This window comes from Eriocheir sinensis, chromosome 30 (assembly GCF_024679095.1).
Source record: "Eriocheir sinensis breed Jianghai 21 chromosome 30, ASM2467909v1, whole genome shotgun sequence".
Lineage (NCBI taxonomy): Eukaryota > Metazoa > Arthropoda > Malacostraca > Decapoda > Varunidae > Eriocheir > Eriocheir sinensis.
The window spans coordinates 18,482,690-18,502,689 of NC_066538.1; the positions used below are offsets into that span (position 1 = coordinate 18,482,690).

Here is a 20,000-nt window from a genome sequence, read left to right on the forward strand (position 1 = left end):
GAATTGAGTTAAGGAGGGAAGGAGAGAAAGAAGAGAGAGGAAAGAAATAAAGAATAAAAATCCATAAAATTATTGTTAGTTTTATACACGGAGGGAAGAAAAAAATATTAAGAATTGCGTGTGTGTGTGTGTGTGTGTGTGTGTGTGTGTGTGTGTGTGTGTGTGTGTGTGTGTGTGTGTGTGTGTGTCCTTGCGTTCTTCTTATCTATTTTCTTTCGTTCAGTTTTTATTTTTGTCTTTTCTTCTACTTCCTCTTCCTGTTTCTCTTCTTTTCTTTTACCTTCAAGTTGTCCTCCTCCTCCTCTTTCTCTCATTCTCCTCTATTTTCTTCCTCCTCCTCCTTGCTGTCTATTATTTCTATTTATATCTCTACATTTATTTTTATCAGATTTTCTTCAGCACTGTTTATTTCCTCCTCCTCTTCCTCCATTTCTTCTGTCTTTTCCTCCTCCTCTTCTGTCTCTTCTTCCTCCTCTTCCTCCTTTTCTTCTGTCTCTTCCTCCTCTTCTTCCCCCACTGCTGTCTCTTCCTCCTCCTTTTCTGTCTCTTCCTCCTCCTCTTCTGTCTCTTCCTCCTCTTCTGTCTCTTCCTCCTCTTCTGTTTCTTCCTCCTCCTATTTCATTTCCCGTTTACTCTTTCTCCTTCTCTTCCTTCTTCCCCTCTTCTTTTACCTCTTCCTCTCTTCTTCTTTATTCCTATTTTCCCTCTTCCTCTTCCACCATTTTTATTTTTTTTACTTTTTTATTCCTTTTCTCTTCATTCTTGTATTTTTTTCCTTCTCCCTCTTTTATTTCCTCCTTTCCCTACATTCGTCTTCCTCCTCCTCCTCCTCTTCCTATTATTTCTTGTTTTCTTTTATTTTACTTTTTCCTCCCTCCTCTTTTTTTTCCTCTTTCCTCTTCCTCCTAATTGCTGTCCTCTTTTTTTTCCCTCCTCCATTTTCTTCTCCTCCTCCTCCTCTTCTTCCTACTCCTTCTTTTCCTTATCATTATTTTTGTATTCTGTTCCTTCTCCTTATTCTCCTTTTATTTATGTTATTTATATTTCCTCCTCCTCCTTATTCTTCTTCCTTTCTCCTCTTTCCTCTTCTTCTTCTTCTTCTTCTTCTCCCTATTCTTCTTCACCTCTTAACTGTTACCCTTTTCTTCATCATCATCATCTTTTTCATTTTTCTTCTTTACTTCCTCCTCCTCCTCCTCCTCCTCCTCCTCCTCCTCCTCCTCCTCCTCCTCCTCCTCGTGAAGGGAACTAATTGTGTTTCTATTTACTAGCCAAGAAGATTACTGGAGGAGGGAGAGAGAAATTACCTCCCTCAATCACTCTTCCTCCTCCTCTCACTAATATCTCTCCTCTTCCTCCTCCTCCTCCTCCTTAACCTTTCACACCACCCTTCTTCCCTCTTCTCTTGCTCTTTCTCTTAATTTCCTTTAATTGTCTTTTTTTTTTTCATATTTCATTTTTCTTTATTTCTTATCTTTTTCCTGTTTGCTTTTTCTGCTTTTTTTCTATATTACTTCGTTTGTTTGTTTTTTCTCTTTATTTTTCTCTTTATTTTCCTGATCTTTACTTTTTCATCTTTTTTAACTTATATTTTCCTTTTAATAATCATAAGCGGCTTCTTTTTATTTCCTTCCATTTTATTAATTTTCTTTAGTTTTCCCTTAATTCTTTGTCTCTCTCTTCTTCCCCTTTATTTGTTTTCCTTTGTATTTTTCTCTATATTTTCTGGGGTTTTTTCTTCTTTCTCTCTTTTCCCTTTTTATTCCCCATTCATTTCTGTTATTTCCTCCTTTTCGCTTCACTTCCTTCCCATTTTTTTGTGCTATTATTCTCTTTTCTTCTCTCTATGTCTCTCTTTCTAATTCCATATCTTCTCCTTCTCTCCTTCCTTAATCATTTTCTATTATTTTTTTTCTCTCTCTTTCTTCTCCTTCTTTCTAATTAATCTTTGTTCTTTACCTTCCTTCCTTCCTTCTTTCATTCCTTCCTCTCTCTCTCTCTCTCTCTCTCTCTCTCTCTCTCTCTCTCTCTCTCTCTCTCTCTCTCTCTCTCTCTCTCTCTCTCTCTCTCTCTCTCTCTCTTTTCCTATTTCCACCTCCTCCCTTCCTTCCTTTTTTTTCATTCTAAAATATTTTCTCTCCTTCCTCTCTCTCTCTCTCTCTCTCTCTCTCTCTCTCTCTCTCTCTCTCTCTCTCTCTCTCTCTCTCTCTCTCTCTCTCTCTCGCTTCGCATGATTAATTTGATTTTATGTAGTTTCTCTCTCTCTCTCTCTCTCTCTCTCTCTCTCTCTCTCTCTCTCTCTCTCTCTCTCTCTCTCTCTCTCTCTGTCTTTCTTTCTATTTCATCTCTTGTCCATGTCGGAATAAATTAGCAATGAGAGAGAGAGAAGAATATTGTTCTGTAATATTTCCTCCTCCTCCTCCTCCTCCTCCTCCTGCTCCTCCTCCTCCTCTTCCTTCTCTACCTCATCTTCCTCTTCCTTCACCTCTTCCTCCTCCTTCGACCCTATAATTTGGTGTTCTTCCCTCCTCCTCCTCCTCCTTCCCTTGATGCGAAAGTGATAAATGGAAAGGAAGGAAAAATATCTGTAATTGCGTCCGTCTCTCTCTCTCTCTCTCTCTCTCTCTCTCTCTCTCTCTCTCTCTCTCTCTCTCTCTCTCTCTCTCTCTCTCTTGTTTCGCATCGACTTTGCTTTCCTCCTCTTCCCTTTTGTTATCCTCCTCCCCCTCCTCCTCCTCCTCCTCCTCTTATATTCTCCCCCTAATACCCTACTTTAATGTATATTTGCTCTCTCTCTCTCTCTCTCTCTCTCTCTCTCTCTCTCTCTCTCTCTCTCTCTCTCTCTCTCTCTCTCTCTCTCTCTCTCTCTCTCTCTCTCTCTCTCTCTCTCTAAGTACAAGCTTAACCTTTACTTATTTGCATCGTAAACAAGAAAACATTCGCTGATGATAGTAATAATAATAATAATAATAATAATAATAATAATAATAATAATAATAATAATAAAAATAATAATAACGTGGATGAAGACACAATAACATAGAGGTAAAGATGAAGAAAAAGATTAGAAAAGTATACGTAGTTAAATAAGAAGAGAAAAGAAAATAAGTATAAAAAGAAACGGAAAACGAGTGATAGAGGAAAGGAAAAACATGAAAATAAATTAAGGAAAAGAAAATTAAGGAGAAAAAAGGAAAAAAAATGTAGTAGGGACAAAAGGAAGAGGAGGAGAAGAGAAAAAGAAGAAAAGAAGCCAAATGGAGGAAGAAGAGGAAAAGGGAGGAGAAGAGAAGAAAGCAGAGGGTCAGGAAGAAGCGGAGGAAGAAGAAAAAGAGGAAGAGAAAAAAATAAAAAGGCAAAGAAAAAGGAGAAAAGACGGAGGAGGAGGAGGAGGAAAAGAAGGAGGAAGAGAAGGAGGAAGAAGAGGAGGAGAAGATAAAGAGGAAATGGAAAAGAAGAGAAAATACCAAATAAAAAGGAAAACAAGATGGAGGAGGAGGAGGTATAAAAAAAGAAGGAGGAGGAAGAGGAAGAGGCAAAAAGAAAAGGAGGAGGAAGAGAAGAAAGAAGACGATCAGGGAGAAGAAAAGAAGGAAGAAAAAGAGGAAGAGAAAAAAATAAAGGAAGAAAAGGAAGAACAAAATGGAGGCGGTGTAAAAGAATGAGGGAGAAAAGGAAAATAGAAGAAGAGGAGGAGGAGGAAGAGGAGGAGGAGGAGGAGGAGGAGGAGGAGGAGGAGGAGCATTATGTATTCAGGTTGAGGGAGGAGACAGGGAGAGAAAAATCATCGCCCAAATAACACTTTTCGAGAGAGAGAGAGAGAGAGAGAGCATCAGCATCTTTCATTCTCACATTTGGCTAATCCTCCGACATCAAGAAGAAGAAGAAGAAGAGGAGGAGGAGGAGGAGGAGGAGGAGATGCAAGAATAACAAGTGAAAGAAAAAAAAGTGTTAAAAAATATTCATACCTGTTATCTCTCTCTCTCTCTCTCTCTCTCTCTCTCTCTCTCTCTCTCTCTCTCTCTCTCTCTCTCTCTCTCTCTCTCTCTCTCTCTCTCTCTCTCTCTCTCTCTCTCTCTCTCAGATTATTGTACAATGAAAATAATGATGATGATGATGATGACAAATGACGAAAGCATAACTCCTCCTCCTCCTCCTCCTCCTCCTCCTCCTTCATATTCATCACCTCTGCCCTTTTAGTATCCATCTTCTCCTCCTTATCTTTCAACTATTATTTCCTCCTCCTCCTCCTCCTCCTCCTCCTCCTCCTCCTTCTCCTTCTTCTCCTCGTCCTTCTTCTTCATATTCATCACCTCTGCCCTCTTAGTATCAATCTTCACTTCCATTTATTTCACACATTATTTCTTCCTCCTCCTCCTCCTCCTCTTCCTCCTCCTCCTCCTCTTCCTCCTCCTCCTCCTCTTCGCTTTTCTAATCCAATATTTTTTCTCGTTCTTTCTCTCCTTTTTTCAGCCCATATTCTTATGTTCTGCTTTGAAAACATACACACATACACACACACACACACAAGAACTACTATCTACTGCAATGGAGAGAGAGGAGAGGAAGGAAGGGAGGGAAAAAAGGGGAGTGGGAGGGAAGTGGAGGGGTAATTAAAGAGAAGAGGGGAGGAAGAAGGGGGAAGGGGGATACAGGAGGGGGAGGAGGGGCGGAGAGGGAGAAGGGCAGTAAAAAAGGGGGGTGGGGTGAGGAAGTGGAAGGGGGTGAAGGGGCGGAGGGGAGGTCAGGCAAGGGAAGGGGAGAAGGGGATGAGGAAGGGGGGTCTACCTAAGGAAGGGAGGGGGAGGCCAGGTAAGGGGGTAAGGGGATAAGGAAAGGGGGGTCTACGTAAGGAGGGGAGGGGGAGATGCGTGGGAGGGGGTAAGGGGGGGTCTATGTAAGGAAGGGAGAGGGAGGGAGGGGAGGGGCGGCAAAACGTCCCGAAAAACGTGTAATTGGCAATATTGGCAATTAATCGTTTGAACCCCTGAACATTGACCACAGAGGGGGGAGGGGGGGAGGGGGTAGGGGGAGGGGGTAGGAGGAGGACTCTCTTTCTCTATCTCTCTCTTTTTCTGTTTTTCTCTATTTTCTCTTTTCTTTCTTTTTCTTCTTGTCATCATTTTTTTCCGTGATTTTCCTTGAGTTTTCTTTTTTATTATTTTTTCTCTTATACTTCTTCGTCTTCTCTCTCTCTCTCTCTCTCTCTCTCTCTCTCTCTCTCTCTCTCTCTCTCTCTCTCTCTCTCTCTCTCTCTCTCTCTCTCTTTCTCTCTCTTCTTTTCTTCTTCTTTATCTTACTCATGTTTTTGTTCCTTTTTCTTTTCCAGTTTTTTATTTTTTCTTTCTATCATCTTTTTGTTCTCTACCTCCCTTGACTCGCTCTCTCTCTCTCTCTCTCTCTCTCTCTCTCTCTCTCTCTCTCTCTCTCTCTCTCTCTCGCTGCTGGAGGTAATTATTGGATGGGTTAGACAGACAAAGACAGATAGAGACAGACTGACTGATATTGCCAAGGACACCACCACCACCACCACAACCACCACCACCACCACCACTACTACTACTACTACTACTACTACTTTGGTATATTTTCCTCTATTTTTTTTTTCTTTATTTCCTCTTCTTTCTTCTAATTCTTCTCTTTACTGATTTTCCTTGTCAATTTCCTCTTTCTCTCCCTTTCCTCTTTTTTTCCCCTTCTTTCTCTCTCCTTTATTCTCTCCTCTCCTTTTTCTTTTCCCTAATATCCTCTCACCCTCCTCTTCCTCTTCCTCTTCCTCTTCCTCTCACTGATCTCCTCTTCACATTCTTCTTCTCTCAGATCAAAGTACACGGAAAAGAAGATAAAGAAGAGGAAGAAGAACAAGAAGAACAAGAAAAGAAATAAAAAGAACGAGAGAAACAAAGAATAAGAAATAAACAAATAAGTAAACAGGAAGAATGTAAATAACGACAATAATAATAATAAAAAAACGAAATTAAAACAAATATATTATAGGAGGAGGAGGAGGAGGACGCAGGTGGAAAGAAAAAAGGAAAGAACGAAAAAAACAACAAAAAAAACAACAGAAAAAGGAGTGAAAACAGAAAAAAAGGAAAGGAGGACGAAGAAAAGTATTGCATATGAAAAAAAAATGAAAAAATGGGTTGAAAGGAAAGGACGCGAGACTGAAGTAAAAGAAAAGGAAGGAAAAAGGGAAGGAAGGGGAGGAAAAGGGGGAGGAGATATATTGGAGGGGAGGAGAGTAGGCCTTCTTCCCCTTCCGATAATCAATGGAAGGGGCAGAGCAGGGGAACTTAATGCATCGAAGAGGAGGAGGAAGACGAGGAGGAGGAGGAGGAGGAAGAGGAGTTAAGTGTTGAGTAGGTATGAGAGGAGGAGGAAGAGGAGGAGGAGGAGGCAAATGGAAGCGAAGAAATTAATATTGAAAATGGAGAAAGGGAGGAGAGAGAGAGAGAGGAAAAAAAATGGCATTGAAACAAAACAGGAATAATAATAATAATAATAATAATAATAATATGACAAAGAAGAAGAAAAAAAGAAGGAAAGTAAGGAAAAATACATAAAAGATGAAAAAATACATAAAAAATGAAGTGAAAAAATGTGTGTGTGTGTGTGTGTGTGTGTGATGACTCTTATCAGTACAGGCCATCTGCCAATCATCTACACACACACACACACACACACACACACACACACACACACACACACACACACACACACACACACACACACACACACTCGAAAAAATGTTGCCATATTAAAAAAAAATCTCAGATCATAAAAAAGAGAAATAGATAATAGATAGATAGATAGATAGCTAGATAGATAGAGAGAGAGAGAATTAAATGATATGTATAGATTTTTTTGTATTTTTCTTTATCATTATTCTCTCTCTCTCTCTCTCTCTCTCTCTCTCTCTCTCTCTCTCTCTCTCTCTCTCAAATGAGCGAGGGAGCGATTTTTTTTCTCCTGATGTCTTTCGCAGTTTTCATTTTCCTCCTCCTCCTCCTCCTCCTCCTCCTCTTCTTCCTCCTCCCCCTCCTCTTATCTTCCTCCTCTTATCAGCTGTTCATGTCACCTTAACAACACCTCCTCCTCCTCCTCCTCCTCCTCTTCTTGTTCTGTCGTAGTCTTCCTCCTCCTCCTTCCCCGTGTTCGTTTTCCTCTACATGTGTCTTCTTCTTCTTCTTCTTCTTCTTCTCCTTTTTCTTCTTCTTTTTCTTCTTCTTCCTCTTCTTCTTCTTCTTCTAGATTTATAATAATCCTCCTGATCCATCACCTCCTCCATCTTCCATTTCTTTCTTTGTCTTTTCCTCCTCTTCTTCTTCTTCCTCTTCTTCTTCTTCTTAGTCTTTTTTTCTTCTTCTTCTTCTTCTTATTATTATTATTACTCTTTCTTTTCCAATTTCTCTCTTTCTGGTCTTCTTCTTCTTTATCTTCTTCTTCCTCCTCCTCCTCCTCCCACTCCCACTCCTCCTCCTCCTCCTCCTCCTCCTCCTCCTTTTACTTATGCTACCAATCTATCTCTTCTTTCACCTATTCCTTTTCGTCTTTCCTCCTCCTCCTCCTCGTCTTCTATCATTGTCCAACTCTTGCTCACCTCTCTCTCTCTCTCTCTCTCTCTCTCTCTCTCTCTCTCTCTCTCTCTCTCTCTCTCTCTCTCTCTCTCTCTCTCTCTCTATCTATCTTCTTTATCTCCTGTTGTCTTTTATATCCATGGAAGTTTTTTTTTTCTCTTTCTCTCTTTCTCTCTCTCTCTCTCTCTCTCTCTCTCTCTCTCTCTCTCTCTCTCTCTCTCTCTCTCTCTCTCTCTCTCTCTGTCCTCTTTTGACTTTCTTTATTCTTTTTTTTCTATTATATTTCATTCTATATTTACATTTTTCCTTTTCTTCTTCCTTCTTTCGTTCTCTTTTCTTCCTTTTTGTAATCTTTTCTTTTTTCTTCTTATTCGTTTCTCTTTATTCTTTTCCATTATTTTTCTCTGTCATTTTTCTTCTTCTTTTATCGTTCTTTCTGTCTCTCTTTCCTCTTTCTATCTCTATATATTCCTCTCTTTTAGTTATTTTATTTATTTCCTTTTGCATTTTTGTTATCTCCAATTTCTTTTCTCGCATTTTCTTTTTCTTTTCTTTCCTATGCACTGTGATATTTTCTATCCTGTTCTTCCTCTCTTTTCTTCTTGTTTTCTTCATCTGTTCACTGTTTTTATCATTTTTTCTCTCATTCCTTTTTCCCATCTTGATTTACTTACTCTTTTTCATTTTTTTCACTCTTATTTTTTTCTACATTCCTTCTTCCATTCGTCTTTATCAGCATTTCCTCCTTTTTTCTCTTTTTTCATTCCGATTTCTCTTCTATTTTTTAACATTTCCTTTTCTTATTTTCTCCATTTCTCTTTACATCGTATTTATTTCACTCTTCTTCTTCCTTTTTTTCTTGCTATTCAACTTCATTTTTCTTCTTCTTCTCCTTCTTGTTTCTCTACACTTTCATTCTTTTATTATTTATTTTTTTCTACTCCTGTTTGTCTTCTGTTTCAAGTCATCAACATTTTTTTTTCATTTTCTTACTCTTTATTTTTTTTTACATTCCTCTTTCCACTCGTCTTTATTAGCATTTTCTTCTATTTCCCTTTTTTCATTAATATTTCTCTTGTTTTGAGTCATTTCCTCTTTTATCATTATTTTCATTCTCTTATTTTCTCCATTACTCTTTCCATTCGTATTTATTTCATTCTTCTTTTTCTTTTCTTTTTATTGCTATTTTATCTTCTTCTTCTTCTTCTTCTTCTTCTTCTTCTTCTTTTGTTTCTCTACACTTTCATTCTTTTTTATTATTTTTTTTCTATTCCTGTTTGTCTTGTTTCGAGTCATCTATATTTTTTTTTTCATTTTTTCACAATTTTTTTTTATATTCCTCTTTCCATTCGTCTGCATCTGCATTTCCTCCTATTTCTCTTTTTCATTAATATTTCGCTTCTATTTTAAGTCATTTTTTATTTTTCTATTTTTCACTTCTTATTTTTTTTCCATATCTCTTTCCATTTGTATTTATCTGCATTTCCTCTTTCCTTTCATCCTTGTATTTCTTTTTGTTACACTCTCTTCGTTTCTCTTTTATCTCTATTCCCTTTTATTCGCATATTTTACACATTAACCTGTTTTTTCCCTCTCTTTTTGTATGCATATATTTCACACTTTTATAAATTCAATACCATTTTTTTCTTCCCTTCCGAATTCAACGTTTTTTCCTTCTCTCCTTCCTTCCATTCTCTTTCTTTCTTCACATTCTTTGCTTCTTATAATCTCTCTCTCTCTCTCTCTCTCTCTCTCTCTCTCTCTCTCTCTCTCTCTCTCTCTCTCTCTCTCTCTCTCTCTCCCTGATTAAGAAAGTCGTTTGGTTCATTTAAGAAATTTATATCCTCGTCGGTTTAAAATTCAGAAGAAAATGAAGACAAAAAAAATGGAAGGGTTGGGTGAAGACTGTGGTTGTTGTTGTTGTTGTTGTAGTTGAGAAAAAGAAAAAAATGAAATAAGTGCGGAGGAAAAGGATGAAAAGTTGATTGGGAAAAGAACGAGGAGAGGAAAGCGAATGGAGAAAAAAAGAAGGAAAAGAAAGAAAAAAGGGAGAAAAGAAAGGAGAGGAGAGGAGAGGGAGAGAATGAGAAAAAAGTTGTAACGATCATTAGAAAGAGAAAAGGAGAAGCAAAATAAGAAAATAATATAAAATGAAGGAAGGGCAGAAAAACAAGGTAAAAGAAGGAAAAAAAAAGATATAGAGGAAACTATCGAAATAAAAATAGTAGCAGTAGTAGTAGTAGTAATAGTAGTAAGAGTTGTAGTAGTAGTAGTAGTAGTAGTAGTAGTGGTAGTAGTAGTAGTAATGGTAGTAATGGTAGTAGTAATAGTAGTAGTAGTAGTAGTAGCAGTCATAGTAGTAGTAGTAGTAGTAGTGGTGGTGGTGGTGGTGGTAGTATTAGTAGTAGTAGTAGTAGTGGTAGCAGAAGCATCACCACCACCACCACCACCACCACCAACAACAACAACAACAACAACAACAACAGCCTTCCACAACAAAGTATTTCAGGCAGGCCATTTTTTTACTCTTTTTGGCCGAAGGTGAGAATTATTAGCGTGATTACCTAGAATTAATTAACCTGAGAGAGAGAGAGAGAGAGAGAATACATTAGGCGGAAGGTGACAGAAAGGAAAGAAAACGTAGGAGAAAGGAAAGAAATGAAAAATCAAAGAGAAAAAAAGGAATCATTATAAGTATTTTCTTTTCATTTGTATTCTTTTTTAATCGTAAACTTTATTCTTTCTTTTTTTCCTACTTAGATTTATTATTATTATTATCATTATTATTATTATTATTATTATTATTATTATTATTATTATTATTATTATTTAAAATATATTGGTGATTTTTTTGTCTATATAAAAAAATCTATTTCATTCCACGTCTCTTCTCTTTTGCGTCTCCTCCTCCTCCTCCTCCTCCTCTCCTCGCGTCATCTCACCTCTTCCCTCCTTTCTTTTCATTTTCCTCCTGCGTCTGATGGCCGCCATTATGGGTCGCTGCATCAGGGAATGTGACTCTCTCTCTCTCTCTCTCTCTCTCTCTCTCTCTCTCTCTCTCTCTCTCTCTCTCTCTCTCTCTCTCTCTCTCTCTCTCTGTCCTGTTCTCCTTTCGCCACTTTTACTTCTTTTCTCCATTATTTCTACTCTCTCTCTCTCTCTCTCTCTCTCTCTCTCTCTCTCTCTCTCTCTCTCTCTCTCTCTCTCTCTCTCTCGTTCTCCTTTCACCATTTTTTCTTCTTTTCTCCATTACTTCTCCTCTCTCTCTCTCTCTCTCTCTCTCTCTCTCTCTCTCTCTCTCTCTCTCTCTCTCTCTCTCTCTCTCTCTCTCTCTCTCTCCCATTTTTTTTTTATCTCCAGAAGCTTAGGAGGGAAAAATGGAGGAAAAAAAGAAGAGAAGAAAGAAAGAAATATAACAAAAAGAAAGAGAGAAGAGAGAAGAGGAGAAGGAGAAGGAAGAAGATAAAAAAGGGGAGAAAGAAAGTGAAGAGAGCGGGAGAGAAAAAAAATAAGTAGAGGAGAGAGGAAAGGCAGGAAAAGAGAAAGAGGAAGAAGTAAATAGGAGGAGATGGGGGAAGAAGGAAAAAGGGAAGGGGAAGAGAAGAAGGGGAAAAAGAGAAAGGGAGGGAAGAGGAAGGATGAAGGGAAGGAGAGGAGAGGAAAGGAGAAAATGGGTGAGGAAGGAAAAGAAGGAAGACGGGAAAAGAGAGAGAGAGAGAGAGAGAGAGAGAGAGAGAGACGAACAGAAAATGGAGAAACAGAAACTCAATGGCCGACTAAGACAAATTACGCAATCACACGGAGGAGGAGGAGGAGAAGGAGGAGGAGGAGGAGGAGGAGGAAATAGAGAAAGAGAGAGACAGAGAGAGAGAAAGAGAAAGACAAGCAAAACCTTAGTATCAAATCCGACAGCCCCTCTCTCTCTCTCTCTCTCTCTCTCTCTCTCTCTCTCTCTCTCTCTCTCTCTCTCTCTCTCTCTCTCTCTCTCTGCGGCAGGTGTTCCCAGGTGGTCCGCCGTCGCCAAGAGGGCTAAAGAGGCCTGGCAGTAAAGAGGAAAAAAGAGGATCAAGAGGAAGGGATTACGGATTAGGATAAAGGATTAGGGATTCACGAGTATGCCAAGGGTGGAGGAGGATTAGGGGGGTGAGGAGGAGGAGGAGGAGGAGGAGGAGAAATATAAATGGAATGAAACAAATGGTTGCGACAATCTGGTGGTGGTTGTGGTGGTGGTGGTGGTAGTAGTAGTAGTAGTAGTAGTAGTAGTAGTAGTAGTAGTAGTAGTAGTAGTAGTAGTAGTAGTAGTAGTAGTAGTAGTAATAGTAGCAGCAGTGGTGGTGGTGGTGGTGGTAGTAGTAGTAGTAGTAGTAGTAGTAGTAGTAGTAGTAAAAGCATATAGCATCAACATCAATAACGGTGAAGCAAAGTTAATACCTCGAAAAAGTCTACGGAAATTGACTCCCACGTTTCACTGTCTCCCCTAAGCTCGTGTCCCTCGGTCAAGGCATTTTAGGTGGAAGACTCACTCGTAGAAAAGCTTGACCCCGCGGCATTAACAGACAAGACCAAATAAAATGAATAGAATATAAAAGGGTGATTGAGGCTTTGCTGTAAAATAAAAAAAATATAAAAAAGGTTGTGAACTTGATTATATTCCTTTAGTTTCTGCGTTCACTTACTCCTATCATAAACTTTCACGATATGTTTATTTTTCGTAGTGTGTTGCATCAGCTCTTTCAAAACATGTTCTCTTTGGCTTATAATATTAGCTCTTTCTTTTTCCATGTTTTCTCCCGACACAAACTCTTTTTCATCGAGTCTTTCATGTTCTCTTTTACAATAAACTCTCCTCCTTTTATTAAACATCTCTCTCTCTCTCTCTCTCTCTCTCTCTCTCTCTCTCTCTCTCTCTCTCTCTCTCTCTCTCTCTCTCTCTCTCTCTCTCTCTCTCTATCAACCCAAGCTATTCTTTTATTCAAATTATTACATCTCCTCTCTCTTTACATTTCCTTTTCCTCAGTTTACCATCTCCTCACGTAATATATACATCTTTTATTTCTCTCATTATTCACTCTTCTTTCTGCATACAAGTTATCTGCTGTCTCTTTTTTCATCTTTTACGCTTTTCATTAATCGGGATATTCTTTTTTCCTATACGAGCGTTAGTTGGTTAGTAAGATCTCCGTTTTTCTTTCTTTTATTCTCTTTTCTCCTGTCCTGTCCTGTCCTCTCCTCTCCTCTCTTCTCCTCTCTCTCTCTCTCTCTCTCTCTCTCTCTCTCTCTCTCTCTCTCTCTAACACACAATCCATGCTTCAGACAACACTCGAAACCAATCAAACAAATTCACATCTCTCTCTCTCTCTCTCTCTCTCTCTCTCTCTCTCTCTCTCTCTCTCTCTCTCTCTCTCTCTCTCTCTCTCTCTCTCTCTCTCTCTCTCGTAATAAGCAAAAGTCATTAAACAATTTCCAGGGTTTAATTACACTGGGCAGAAGTCGTTCGGTAATTTCGTCTTGCGCTGCCTACGCCATTCTCTCTCTCTCTCTCTCTCTCTCTCTCTCTCTCTCTCTCTCTCTCTCTCTCTCTCTCTCTCTCTCTCTCTCTCTCTCTCTCTCTCTCTCTCTCTCTCTCTCACGATTGGAAGCTATATGATTCAGAATACATCGCAAGCAAGCCATCTCTCTCTCTCTCTCTCTCTCTCTCTCTCTCTCTCTCTCTCTCTCTCTCTCTCTCTCTCTCTCTCAGGACACAAACTCTGTGGTTCGCAATGCAATATATACAGAACAATTCCTCTCTCTCTCTCTCTCTCTCTCTCTCTCTCTCTCTCTCTCTCTCTCTCTCTCTCTCTCTCTCTCTCTCTCTCTCTCTCTCTCAGTCTATCTATCTATCTTACATCGGCTTAGAATAGGAATGTCAAAAGGAGGAGGAGGAGGAGGAGGAGATGGAGGAGGAGGAGGAGATGGATTTTATTATTATTGTTTTCTATTATTCCCTGTTTCACTTTCTCTTCCCTTTCCTTTCCTTTTCTCTTCTTCCTTTTTTTTCTCTTTTTACATATATTTCATTATTTATTTTACTATCTCCCTTTTCTTCACTTATTTACTCTTATTCTTTTTCTATTTACTTTACGGCTATTATCTTCTTTATCTTACTATCTTTCTATTTCCTTTTCTTCTCTCTTCTATTTCTCTTCATCATCTTTTTTTCTCTTCAACATCTCATTTTCTTCTCCTTTATTAATTTTCCTCTATTTCCTATTTTCCTTTTATTTACTTTTATCTGCTTCAATTTCTTCCTTTCTCTTCTCTTTCTTCTCTTCATCACTTCCTATCTCTTCTACATTTATTTTTGCTTTCCCTATTCTTCTTTTCTTTTTATTTATTTTAACTTCATATATTCGTTTCTTTTTTTTCTCTTCTTCTCTCCCCTCTCTTCTCTTTATCACTCTTTCTATCTCTTCTACATTTATTATTTTTTTCTTTATTCCTTTCTTTTAATTAATTAAGCGAAGGGGAAGAGAAGGGAGGCAAAACTAATACTAGAAAAAGGATATGAGAGAGAGAGAGAGTAAATCTGGGTTATGGAGTGGAGTTTCGGTTCTTTGGAGTGGAGGGGAAGAGGAGGAGGAGGAGGAGGAGGAGGAGGACGAGGAGGAGAGAGTAATTGAAGGGGGAGGGGAAAATATACACACAAATGGTCGCTCTCTCTCTCTCTCTCTCTCTCTCTCTCTCTCTCTCTCTCTCTCTCTCTCTCTCTCTCTCTCTCTCTCTCTCTCTCTCTCTCTCTCTCTCTCTCTCGATTCCTTTTATCCCATCTCTCAGGAAATAAATGTAAAATAACTAAATAAGAGAGAGAGAGTAAAAATTGAATTCGAAGTAAAGGAGAGGAAGAATGGGGAGAATAAGAGGAAGGAAGGAAGGAAAAGAGAAAAAAAAGAATAATATAGAGTGAGTGAAGGAGAGAGAGAGAGAGAGAGAGAGGCACTTCTGGCTGTTCGCTGAAGTGGTTATGTTATTTTTTTTATTCTTTATTCGAGTTTTATTTTTATATTTATTCACTTCAATCCACACACCACCACTCTCTCTCTCTCTCTCTCTCTCTCTCTCTCTCTCTCTCTCTCTCTCTCTCTCTCTCTCTCTCTCTCTCTCTCTCTCTCTCTCTTTCTTCTCTTTATTTTTCTTCCTTTCTTCCTTCTTTTCTTCATTCCTCTATTTTCCTCTTCATTCCTTCCTCCTCCCGTTATTTTCTTCCTCTCTCCTTCCCTTTCTTCTCTTCCTTCCTTCTTTCCTTTCTCCCTTCTTTCATTTCTTTCCCCTTCCCCCTATACTTTAATTTATTTCCATTCATTCTCGTCCCTTCCCTTCCATTCCCTTCCCTTTCTTTCCCTTCCCTTCCTTTTCTTTCCCTTCCCTTCCTTTTCCTTCCATTCCCTTCATTTTCTTTCCCTTCCCTTCCCTTCCCTTCCCTTCCTTTCCCTTCCTTTTCTTTTCCTACCCTTCCCTTGCCATCCTTTCCCATCCTTCCCTTCACCCCTTCTATAATCTGCACTGAGGGGGGCGGGGGACGGGGCGGGGGGTTGATGGAGAGGGGGTAGGTTAATCCTTCCTCCCCGTCCTTTTAACCCCACGCTAATCCCCCAATTCTCGCCCGTCAAGCTAGTAAAACACACACACACACACACACACACACACACACACACACACACACACACACACACATCCCTAACCTACCCCAACCGCTCAACACACACTTTCAAAAACAAACAACACAAAATTCAACACATATTGGATAAAACAAATAAAAAACACTGGTCTTCCCTATACTAAGTTACCTACGAACCTAACTAACACACACACAATGAAAATTTCTACACAACAAAGTGAGGTCATTCTTTGTTGATTTATACCATAAGTTACTGGCTATCATGTGTTTGAAGATACCCTAAACTTAACCTAACCTAACCTAAGAAACCCCCAAACAGTTACTATAGGTTAAATAATTCATATATGCATCCTTAATAATGAGGCTTTCTATACAACAAAGTGAGGTCATTCTTTGTCGATTTATACCATAAGGTGCTGGCTATCATGTGTTTGAAGATACCCTAAACCTAACCTAACCTAACTTAACAAAACGCCAAACAGTTACTACAGGTCTTTAATCAGAAAATTCGTATATGTTTCTAATGAGGTCTACTGAGGTCATTCTTTGTTGATTTATACCATAAGGTGCTGGCTATCATGTGTGTGAAGATACCCTAAACCTAACCTAACCTAACTTAACAAAACCCCAAACAGTTACTACAGGTCTTTAATCAGAAAATTCATATATGTTTCCTTACTAATGAGGTCTACTGAGGTCATTCTTTGTTGATTTATACCATAAGGAGCTGGCTGTCATATGTTTGAAGATACCCTAAACTTAACCTAACCTAACAAACCCCCAAACAGTTATATACTATAGGTCTTGACTTAGATAATGCATATATGCTTCCTACTAATGAGACTCTATTCAACAAAGTGAGGTCATTCTTTGTTGATTTATACCTAAGGCTGCTGGCCATCATGTGTTTGAGGATAACCTAATTTAACCTAATCTAACCTACAATTAGCCCATCCTAACCTAACCTACCATACACAACACACAAGCACTCACCTTCAATAAACTTACCACACCTAAAAATACAGAAAAACACACACATTACCATATACACCAACACCCACACCCCCACTCACGCACTCACCTGCAATCTCTAGCGTGGCGTTGTTGGAGGTGACGGTGCCCACCTGGTTGCTGGCCTGGCACCAGTACACGCCCGCGTCGTCCTCCTTCTTGCCGTGCACCACGCGAAGGAAGAACAGCGAGCCCGTGGGCAGCAGCACGCGCTGGGACTTGGGGTCACCCGGGGACGTCCTGGGGGGAGATATATACAGGTAAAGAGACATGAAGAAGAAAAAAATATAAGACTGAGCAAAAATACACTGAGGACACACACACACACACACACACACACACACACACACACACACACACACACACACACACACACACACACACAGCAAAATCTTCCCCATTAATACCAAATCACCAAAAACAAAAATAAGACAAAAATCAAACAAAAATAAAACTAGAAAAAAACAAGAAAAAAATCGATCAGTAGTTAATATTCCACTTCTAATATTTTTTCCCTTTTTTCCTTTTCCTTTTTCTTTTTTCCTTGTTTACTTTCTCGACTGATGAAGAATATAAAGAAAATAATGAATATCAACTCTGTGTGTGTGTGTGTGTGTGTGTGTGTGTGTGTGTGTGTGTGTGTGTTATTGCTATTGAAAAGCGAGAAGGGAGCTGAGGAAAAAATGCTTGTGAAGGGAAAGGGAGGGGAAGGGGAGGGAGGGGAGGGGAGGGGAGGGGAAAGAAGGAAAGGGGAGGGAAGGAAAGTGGAAGGAAGAGACTGGAAGGGTAGGGAGGGAAAGTGGAGGGAAAGGGAAGGAAGGGGAGGGATGGAAAGTGGAGGGAGGGGAAGGGAAGGGAAGGGAAGGGAAGGGAGGGGAGGGGAGAGGAGGGAAGGGAAGGAGGAGGGAGGAAGGGAGGGAAGGAAGGAGGGAAGGAAGGAAGGAAGGAGAGGGAAGGAAGGGAATGAAGGGGAGGGAAGGGAAACGATGTAGAGAGAAATATAAGTGATGGGAAGAAGGAAAGAGAGAAGAGAAGGAGGAAGAAAGAGGGGAAAGAAGAAAGATAAATGGGGGAGAGAAGAAAACGAGAATGAGAAGGAAAAGAAGCAACATAGAACGAAGAAGTGATTGGAAGAGAAGAAGAGAAGAAGGGAAACAGAGGAATAGGAAGGATAGGGGAAAGAAAGGAGGAAGAAGGGAAGGAAGAAGAGAATAGAATGACAGAGTTGAAGAAAAAATAAAGATAAAGGGAAGGAAAGGAGGGGAAGGGAAGGGGAAGGAACAGATGAAGGAGAGGAGGAGAAGGAAGAGGGAAGGGAGACGAATGGACAAGAAGGGAGAAGGGAGGAAATAAGGGAAAAAATATTGAAGAAAGGAGGAGAAAGGAAGGAAAGGGAAGGGAAGGGAAGGGAAGGAAAAGATGAGGGAGAGGAGGAGAAGGTAGAGGGAAGGGAAAGGAAGGGACAGGAAGGGCGAAGGGGGGAAATAAGGGAGAAAATATTAAAGAAAAGAGGAGGAGGGAAGGTGAGGGAAGGGAAGGGAAGGGGCGTGCTATCCTCCCCTTCCTCCCCTCCGTTTCCCCTTCAATATACACTCGTGAAGGGATTTTTTACCGCCATTTTTACTGTCCTCCTCCTCCTTCTCCTCCTCCCCCTACCCCTCCTCCTCCTCCACTGGTGTTTCATATACATCTTTTTTTCCTTTTCTTTTTGCCCTTCTCCTCAGTCTTCTTGTATACCCTGTTTTCACTCCTCCTCTTCTTCTTCTTCTTCTTCTTCTTCTTCTTCTTCCCCCTCCTCCTCCTCCTTTCACAGGTCTCCATCATAACCCTTTAAACAGTTACAAACGCAATAACTTCTATTATTATTACTACTACTATTACTATTACTACTACTATTACTACTACTATTACTACTATTACTACTACTATTACTACTATTACTACTACTATTACTACTACTATTACTACTATTACTACTACTATTACTACTATTACTACTATTACTACTACTATTACTATTATTACTACTATTACTACTACTACTTCTACTACTATTACTACTACAACCACCACTACTTCTACCACTACTACTACTAATACAACCTTCCTCAGCCTCTAACTTTGCCGTAGGAGACAGATAGATAGATTAATAGATAGATAGATAGATTGAGTGAGACAGAGAGAGAGAGAGAGACTCAAGCTTTCCCTCCTTCCTCCATTCTCCTCTCTCTCTCTCTCTCTCTCTCTCTCTCTCTCTCTCTCTCTCTCTCTGCATATTGACTACTCTAGGATATTTAGTACTCTCTCTCTCTCTCTCTCTCTCTCTCTCTCTCTCTCTCTCTCTCTCTCTCTCTCTCTCTCTCTCTCTCTCTCTCTCTCTCTCTCTCTCTCTCTCTCTCTCTGTGTGTGTGTGTGTGTGTGTGTGTGTGTGTGTGTGTGTGTGTGTGTGTGATTGTGTACCTGAGTTTCCTTACTAATTTTCTCTCTCTCTCTCTCTCTCTCTCTCTCTCTCTCTCTCTCTCTCTCTCTCTCTCTCTCTCTCTCTCTCTCTCTCTCTCTCTCTCTCTCTCTCTCTCTCTCTCTCTCTCTCTCTAAGTGAGAGACTCGCTCTAATTTGGAATGACAGGCAATTTACAGCTGGCGGCAATAATGCTCTCTCTCTCTCTCTCTCTCTCTCTCTCTCTCTCTCTCTCTCTCTCTCTCTCTCTCTCTCTCTCTCTCTCTCTCTCTCTCTCTCTCTCTCTCTCTCTCTCTCTCTCTCTCTCTCTGTCACCTTAACAAACTCACGAGAAAAAAACTCTTGGGCTTGAAATTTTCCTCTCTCTCTCTCTCTCTCTCTCTCTCTCTCTCTCTCTCTCTCTCTCTCTCTCTCTCTCTCTCTCTCTCTCTCTCTCATGGAAATAAATGTCGGTCTGTTTCCCTTGCTTCCCATTTTCCGAGAGAAGCAGCAAGTAATTCCAAAGTTGCAGTGAAGAGGAAGTGGAGATGAAATGGAGGAGGAGGAGGTGGAGGAGGAGGAGGAGGAGGAGGAGGAGGAAGAGAAGAAGGAGGAGGAAGAGGAGGAGGTGGAGGAGGAAGAGGAGGAAGAAGAGGAGGACAACTACATATAGCATCACCCTACTCCTCCTGCTCCTCCTCCTTCCCCTACTTCTCCTCCTCCTCCTATTCTAAATTTCCTTTCATTCTATTTTCCTCATTTTATCCTGTCTTATTTTTCTTCCTTTTCTTCTTTGTCTTCTTCTTCCTGATCTTTCTTCTCCTCCTTCTCTTCCTGCTTGTATTGTTCTCCTCTTTCCTCTTCTTCCTTTTCCTCATCATCAAACTACACTATTCTTCTTCTTTTTCTTCTTCTTCTTCGTCTTGCTAACATTCCTCCATCTCTTCTTTCGACACCTTTCTATTCTTTTTCATCTCCAGTTCATTCCTCCTCCTCCTCCTCCTCCTCCTCCTCCTCCTCCTCCTCCTCCTCCTCCTCCTCTCCATTTGTCTTCCCACAATTCTCTCATTCGTTTCTGTTACAACCTTTTTCCTCTCTCCCTCCTCACCCAATTTCACTCTCTCTCTCTCTCTCTCTCTCTCTCTCTCTCTCTCTCTCTCTCTCTCTCTCTCTCTCTCTCTCTCTCTCTCTCTCTCTCTCTCTCCAACGAATCTTATTCTTCTTCCTTCTCTTTCTCTCTTTCACATTCACTCTCTCTCTCCTCTGTCTCTTTCTTTCTTCCTTCCTTCCTTCCTTCCTTCCTTCCTTCCTTCCT

General features: G+C 40.1%; 1 protein-coding gene across 1 annotated transcript in view; it reads right to left on the bottom strand.

The window, feature by feature from the left end:
• Positions 1-20,000, bottom strand: part of LOC127005703 (roundabout homolog 2-like) — a gene marked incomplete at its 5' end in the record, with an annotated part of 160,774 nt that overhangs the window by 137,436 nt on the left and 3,338 nt on the right. Inside the window, one exon of the mRNA XM_050874820.1 lies at positions 16,319-16,488. Within this exon, the coding sequence (XP_050730777.1) occupies positions 16,319-16,488 (170 nt within the window). The remainder of the gene's footprint in view (positions 1-16,318; positions 16,489-20,000) is intronic.